General features: G+C 38.2%; 1 protein-coding gene across 1 annotated transcript; it reads right to left on the bottom strand.

Annotated features, from left to right (window-relative positions):
* Nucleotides 1–129: 129 nt before the first annotated feature.
* LOC103708891 (uncharacterized) lies at nt 130–6027 on the bottom strand. Its single transcript, XM_008793994.6, has 2 exons — nt 4243–6027; nt 130–1720 (listed from the first exon to the last, which is right to left on the bottom strand). Exons 1-2 carry the CDS (start codon nt 4951–4953, stop codon nt 389–391), a joined length of 2043 nt encoding a protein of 680 aa, XP_008792216.2. The 5' UTR covers nt 4954–6027; the 3' UTR covers nt 130–388.
* Nucleotides 6028–8255: the final 2228 nt, after the last annotated feature.

Raw genomic sequence — 8255 nt, 5'->3', positions numbered from 1 at the left:
TGCGGTGCTGGTTTAGCTCGAAGGTCTTCAATTCACTACTTCTGCGATGCAACTGCTTAGAGAAACATGCAAATCCCAAGTAGCCAATCCACAACCATCTGGCTAAACAAAGTGTATGAACACATGAAATGTTGCAATCAGAGTATATACTTATGGTTTCATATTATCATTTGCTCTAGTTATTAACAAAAGTTAGACATAGTTCATGCAGCAGAAAGCTATGCATATAGTAGATATACCTAGATGCAAACATGCAACATAGATGCTCTTAGGAAAACCAACACACCTTGCTAACAAAACACACCTGGTAATACTGGCTGGCCAACAGAGCAATGACCATGCCAAATACGTAGATACACCACAAACTCCATATCTTTCATCTGGTCTATCAAGCCACTGACAGAACCGAGCGTTTGAATGTCCGACTCGATCTCTGTCCATTGACTGAATCCTCTACCGTCAGACCTTGTGCCCCGAAACAAAGGTACTGATTCATCAATCTAGCATTCACAAAACCAGATTTCTGTGATGTGTTCTCTGTCGTGCCACCGCCAGTAACTGATGAATTTGAACAGGAGGCACCACCACTGGGCTCATTCTCTCCACAGATGCCCTTCTGTTTATCTGATGAGGGGGATGACATTGATGACTCCGGGAAAGAACCAGATGGATACCGTGTCGGAGGAGCAAGGTGTGGCATGGTTTGAATGACCCCATGCATTAAACCTGCAGCAAATTTCTTTTTTGTGGCTGGACTTGGCACGGAACTCCTAACAGAAAGAGTTCGCTTGTTGTTCAGGAGTGATGTTCCCCTGGAGAATCGCTGTCGGAGGGGAGTCGGTGTCTCCTCACGCTCACTCCATTTCTTCAAGGAGTCCAGTGAGTCATCATCTCCCAATTTCTTTGGTGTATCAGTTTTCTTCTCCTTCCGACGAGGCCACCTGAGAAGAATCATGAGACGCCTTGCTGCACTGTTAACAGGATTTTGTTTCTTCTTGTCCGAGAATGCTTGGTTTTCATCAATGGTGCCAAAATTTGGAAGCTCACTCCTGCTAACACTGGAGCATGAGCTAGGCCTTCCACTGGCTTCTGATGCTTCAATACCTGCGTGCAAGAATATCTCTGCGTCGGAAATTCTGAAAGACGTACCTGGGCTGTTTCCAATACCTTGCATCTTTATGTGGGAAGCAATGGCTGATCTTGCCATGTAGTCCTTTGAATTCGAGACTCCTCCAGCGGAAATCAACTGTTTAATCAGTATTTCAGAAGATGCTGATCGTGGGCGTTGTCGGAGTAGATCCAGTGGTGTCAGACAATCAGTGTCTCGAATGTTTAGGTTGATTGATTGGACAGTCATCAAGAGTTCAACAAGGTTAGAGTGCATGTTACCAATCACAGCCATGTGAAGGGCTGTCCTTCCATCATTATTCCTAACATTGATGATTTCTTGCATATTTACGATAGTTCCACAAACCAGCTTCTTCATGAGTTCCATTTGCCGGTCAAGCCTTCGGAAACCAGGAGTTCTGAAACCTGCCACGGCCATATGTAGAAAAGTATCTCCAGCATTATTTGTCAAAGTGGAGGATGATGGAGATGCAGTAATTAAGGCTTCCACAACTGACAGGTGTCCTCGAAAGGCTGCCACATGCAGTGCTGTGTTCCCTTGATTATCTCGAGAATTGATTATGTCGTAAGATGCCACTAGATCCTTGACTACCTGCACAATTAGTTTGGATTGATTAAAGTTACTACGAAATTAATTTCAAATGAAAATTTCACTGCAAATTTTTGTCAATGTGATGCAGATGATACATATCGGATACCTCCTCTATGTTTTCATTTAAATGGATTTGTTTTGGAAACTTAACTTTCTCATACTTGACATCAAGAGATCTTCCAAATAATACAGAAAACACACAACAGCGAAGAATTCCCATAAATAATAAGCAACGCAAAAGGGTAGAGGCTCAAAAAATGAATCATGTAATTAATTCAAAGTAGTACTCTATCTAAAACACAGACCAAGTGCTTCATATTATGAGAGCTCAAGAAACTCCCTTGGTTCGTGGAATAGAAGTCCACTATTAGGATAAGCAAATTACTTTGTATTCAAAAATGTAAAATCATACTGCATTTTCTTCGAAGAAGCACAATTTTCACACTATCATGCAATTTGGACAGGCATGCCACAGGATCCAATCTACAAAAATGATATGAATTTGGAAAACTGAAGTTTTGTGAATTAGAGCTTGATGTCCACATCCTTTCCTCATATTACAAATTCTAAAAATAATGAACTACTGAGATTTTGCAAAATTGTTTAAGCAGTAAACTTCCAGAGGCATTTGCCTCAGCCCTCAAATAGTTAAACAGCCTTCACAGTTCCAAAAAAAAACTATTTAGAATCATGGGTATTGAAGAAATTATGGTCTGATCAATTGCACAACTAAAAAGTGCAAATATCAAATGAGAGAAGTTAGTTAAATGCACATGCTAACCTCTATGCCTAGATCTCACCCGCATTTGTATTTTCTTCGGTGCTCACATGCGACATTTTTTTTATCTTCATTTAGTTCTTATTGATATCGACACAACCTCCCCTTTCTAGCTTTATACATATTTTTTGCTGCTAAAAGCCTCATGGTACTACTAGCCGACCATAGTGCAGAGTTCCAGTATGATACTAGAGGCTGCATACATTTCATCTGTTTCACTTGTTTCTTAACTTTCACATCAACACATAATCAACTTATCCAGAAAAGATGAACAGAAAAGGAAAAGGACAAGAAGGAAATTGCAAGTGGGCACTTAAAATAAACCAAAACATTAGCTCATTACTCATTAATTGATGCTCAAAATATGCCAAATTCCTGGTTTTGGGTTCCTAACCTTGCATTCTAATAAGAAACTTATAGTTTACAGAATCTTCTGAGTGGCGTCACTGAATCACGGTTTTGTTCTTTTTTATCCCTCTTTATATAGATGTGCTGAGAATATGCTCATGTTCACATCCCTTTAATGTTTTAGAGACTAAAGTTGATAGAATGATGAAAACTAATACTACTAGATTGCAGCTTATGCAGCTAAAATACTCAGTTCACCTACTTCATTAGATAATTGGTTCTTTCATCAGCTTGATTTGTCTATAGCCTTGTTACATTTGGTTGGGACATGGTTTTATCGATTAGTTCCACTTGTATTTATATTTTTTTCTTAGTCTATTGTATGTTTATTGAGAGACTTCTACAGCAGATAACATCAACAACTAAATGCTGATACTGATTTCCCAACAGCATGACCAAATGGTTGCTTGATGATCCTTCTAAAATTACAAATGTTTTAAGAAAATGTTTCAGATAAATAGTTCACAAATCAGTTTCCCGGCAGGTACACATTCAGGAAATTTAGCATCTTCAGTATCAACCTTAGCGACTAACAATCATAAAAGGCCTACCTGCGATAGCAAAGTGATGAAACAAAAGCCAAATTACTAATGTGGCAAGGTCCAAAATAACAGCCTGATATTCTGAAGTCTCTATCAATCGATCTGAGGGAGGAAAAAAATGTATGACCAACAAAAAAAGGATATGCTAGAAATGATATTAAACAGCTTGGTAATTTAGTAGAAAGAATGGGCAGATAAGACCAAAATAGCCTCTGACATTTTGCCTTTAGAAGGGCATTTTTTTTGTCATTTAACACTAGGAACAACCAAGTCTACGTACATACACACGTACATACTACATACACACACATGATATATAATCCTAGGAAAGAAATGCCGGTTCTTCATATCAAGGAAGTTATTTTAATCGACAATAAACTTACATGATATTATCAAATTATCATTACATGTTGTTAATAATAGAGCATATCAGATTTTTTACTTACATAAAAATATGAAGGAAACAAAGAAGTTATTTCAGCAAGGTGATAAAATGATCAGAGGGCTATATCTCCAACCAAATTCAGCAGTCTAAGAACCAAAATCATAAGATGGCAAATCTACTGCCGCTGATTTGCAACCCTTCAGAATGCATTTATTCACATTTATTCACATTTGAACTAGTATTGTAACATATCAAAAACAATACAGAGAATGTCGAAACAAACATATCTCAAGAAAAAAATTAATGGAAACCACTACTTTAAGCAAAATGCTGATATGGACCATAAATCAACACTAAATCAATTCAGCTAGATAATCCAAGTGAAAATTTAAAGTAGAAGCAGTCTCACCTCAACTTGCCCTCTGCCAGCAGCAGCATGCAAGATGGTAGATCCTTGAACATCTCTATAAGCTAAGATATCAGAGCAGTCCTCGAGAAGCTCTTTCAGGATCTCCAAGTTCCCTCCTCGAGCAGCAGCATGAACAGCCCTGTTCACCATCTCCAACTTAAAGGTCAAAACACACCCACCCGATCCATCCACCACCTCTCCGCCGCTGCCACCTACCAAGCTCTTCGGAGACGCCGCAATCTCGAACAGTAGCCTAAAAACCTCAGAATTCTTGCTCCTCGCCGCGGCATAGAGTATATCCGTCACACCATACTCTCCTTCTCCAAAGACTAAAAGTGGGGCTCTCTCAAGCAACTCTCGAACAAAGCTAATATCCCCTGCGGAGGCTGCAGTGTAGAGCAGCCAACCACCATAGCCAGCTCGAATCAGAGTATTTTTCCGGTTCTTCGTCTCGCACTCGAGAAGGAGGTTTCGGGCGACGAAGGACCGGCATTTCGCGGCATCGACAAAGCGTGTATCGTCGTCCCAGACTGTCTCGAGCCGCCGGATCCGGCGGAGGGAGGTGAGCTTGATAAGGAGGTTGGCATCAAGGTGGAGAAGCTCCCGGACCAGGTCATAGTGGCCATTGGCCGCCGCCCAGTCAATGGGGGAGGCATACCACCACTGGTCCCCGGTGCTCTCCCACCGAAGAGGGAAGTAAGATTGTGGCATTGGGAGGAGAAAATAAAGAAGAACGAGGTAGATAAAAGGAGCCAAGATGAAGAAAATATAGCAGAACAGATGTTTTAGAGAGTCTAATAAATGAGCACCAAGGCAGAAAACATCAAGCAAGCATGGAAGAGCAGGGATTGCATGGAACAAACCACAGAAGAACACAGAATACTACAGTAAACTGCAACACGAGACCTGGCAGCTTGAGCTAATATCTAAGTAGCTAAAAAGATGCAAAGAAAGTTTTTTTCTTTTTCTTTTTCTTTTCTTTTTTTTTTGCTTGGGAGAAATAAAACACAAGTAATTACTAAAGGAAGCAAAGAAGGAAAGAAGAAAAATAGGAGGAGCAGTGGAACAACATCTTGAGAGGAGCAAGAAAGTGCAGAGAGATCAGTTCATGAGAAAGGGAAAGTAAATATGACTCATATGTGAGGTTTAAGCAATAAAGAGCCCAAGAGCCAGGAAGCTTCAGCCAAGGTTAGGTGTAAGAGGGAGAAGATCCAAAGAAGTGAAGAAGATAGGGAGAGAAAAAGAAAAGAACTAAAGAGTACAGTTAGAACACAAACCTCAAAGGAGCCAGGGGTTGAAGCAAGCCCTCTAAGAAATGGATGCCAGGGCCATGAGGACTTAAAGGTGGTGGAGAAGAATATGAGGGAGGGGGAGGGGGAAGGATTCTTGCTGTGGCCCTCTACAACAACCAACCTGGTAGAAGAGAGGGGAGGTTAATAATGGTCAGAGGGAGAAAGGTCATGTAGCAGGGAGAAGAGTAAAAGATTCTTCTGGTGTCACCAGGGAAAAAAAAAATAAAAAAAAGAAAAGAAAAGGTTGGGGGAAACCAGAAGTGGGGTGTGCAGATAATGATGAAGACTTCTCCATTATATCAAATTTGGAGAAAATCTATATGAAGCACCATAAAGTTGTTGGACTGCTGAAAAGATTGGATTGGTCAGAAAGGAAAAAAGGCAGTGGTAGAATGGTTGTGCTTAAAAGTGAGTTGGCTGTGGTGTGTGAGGTGGGATTGGAGGTTTGTGGAATTGATTAGTCATTTGGATATTAGTAGGTGGAATTATGTGCAGAGTTGTCCCTCTAATTTCTATATTATAAACAGTATTCAGGTCATGTGACCTTTGGAAATTGGAATCTTGGGAGGATATGTCCTTGATAATGCAAGTTGGTAGTATACTTGCATGGGGCTTCTATTAGGAATTTGTAAGCAGCAATTAACCTGCATTGCTGCAGTGCTCATCTTCAAGCCAACCAACTTTAACTCAGTTTGTTGTCACTAGTAGTTTTTGAAAGATGAGATCTTGGTTTTTTTGGAAGGATTCTGGATGTTAGATTTTGTTCAATATATTAAGATTGAGATATTGAAATATCCATATGGTGAATCCAAAATTAATAATTATTTTTAAATATTGAGATTTATTAACTCCATAGTTCTATTTGAGAAAGTAAAAAAATTGACTGATTGATATGTACGATATTTTATTGATCAAGATCTAGAGATTTATTAATTTGTATTTACTGAGATTTCAACTGGGATGGAATTCTTTCTTCTTTTTTTTTTTAGATCTTAGTTGACATTTCTATCTACTGTAGAGAGTTCCAAAATTCAAATTCTCATTATATTTCTCAAAAAATTAAAAAACAAATATTTTTGTTACATTTTTAAAAAAAATAAAATTATCTTCACTATATACAAATCTAACAAGATATAGATCAACATATTGACCATGCATGCTAATCTCGACCCATGGCATATAGCGAAAGGAAATGATGAAAACATTGAGAAAATCTTGTTGTTTGTTCGTGATTTAATTTTATATGTTTCGTATGCATATAATGAGACGGATGCATTAAAAAACTAACTTGTAAAAAAATTAAATTGTAGAGGAAAAAGATACACCAAGTAGTTTAGGAATACATCAAGGAGGATATAGCTGAAGATGAGCACATCAGAAGAAACATGACGACAGATTTTGCATCGAATAAAAAAAAAATATTATTGGTTTGGGAGGTTAGAGGTAATAATGACAAATATGGTTGAGTTGAGGGGACCCAGAAAAAGCAAATAACAAAGGATGTAAGATAGGATCCACCACAAACTGAAAGTGGAGAAGATCTCAATGAGATATAAACCTTACAAAAATATAAAACCAAGTGGAGAGACAAAACAATGGATAACCTCTCATGGCTTCACTTCTGTTTGTAGTTCCTTTTTTTTAAAAGAAAACTTCTCTTGGTATTCTTGTGTAGCTAATGCTGCATGTTAGTTTGCAAGACTCAAACAAGGCACGCAGGCCCTTGGAAAATCCAGCCTTCTGTTTTTGTTTACTTGTGGGATGTTGTTGTCATCTTCTCGGCAAGTTTTGTTTGCATATTTTGAAGGTTTATGCTTTTATAATCAGCAGGCATTGTTCATACTTCATAACTTCCCATAGTTATTATATTATAAACGGTGTAATATGAGATTGGAATTTTTTGGATCTTCAAGGTCAGTTAGATTAGTTTTCTAACTCTAATTGAACTAACGGATATGTTACTTAGACCAAGCCATGGGACCTAGCTGTTAATTATTTTCTATATCGACCGGCATTATATGTCACAAGCCATGTTTTATAACCACACAAGCCAGGAAAAAGGAACCCTACTTTCCTTGTGGACTACAAATTGCCTGCTAGAAGTGAGCCTTGCATCAAATGTAGATTGTTAAACAATGTAACCAGTGTAGTACTCAAAGAAGTAAATGTAATTAACAAGTGGGAATCAGTTTCTTGATGTCTTTCTTGTGTTTCTATTTCATTTTTCTTAATATATCTTGCTTGTTATGTTTTTTGTGGAATTTAAATCCTCTACAACTTTGGGTGAGGAAATAGATTTATTATTTGCATGCAGGATTCTTATCTTGGATAGAACTTTGGTGTAGCGCCTAGTTGTCATCTTATGTATCAGAGTGGATGGTCCTGATGAGAGATCCTCTACCACCCAATTTGAAGAATTTTTTAATGATTTAGATATATATAAGACATATTGGGGTAAGGCCCAAATTTCCAAGTAAAATTTTCATATGCAGATCTTGCTTTGACATGCACTATAAAAACCACAGCTGTGATGCTCATGAGCAGGATTTCAGATGTAGTCTAATCATGCTTTGTAAAGCATCATCCAAGGACATACTATCAGAGTAGCAAATAATATGGCCAATGTAAGCCCCAACTCTTTTCCAATTTTTTTTAGGATTTTATGTGCATTTTTCAATTAAAAAAACCTAAAAACACATTATACGAGGCTTGAGTAATTAC

This window comes from Phoenix dactylifera, chromosome 4, assembly GCF_051530095.1.
Source record: "Phoenix dactylifera cultivar Ajwa chromosome 4, Ajwa_hap1_PhDact_Kaust_v1.1, whole genome shotgun sequence".
Classification (NCBI taxonomy): Eukaryota; Viridiplantae; Streptophyta; class Magnoliopsida; order Arecales; family Arecaceae; genus Phoenix; species Phoenix dactylifera.
This window is presented reverse-complemented; position numbering and strand designations above follow the sequence as displayed.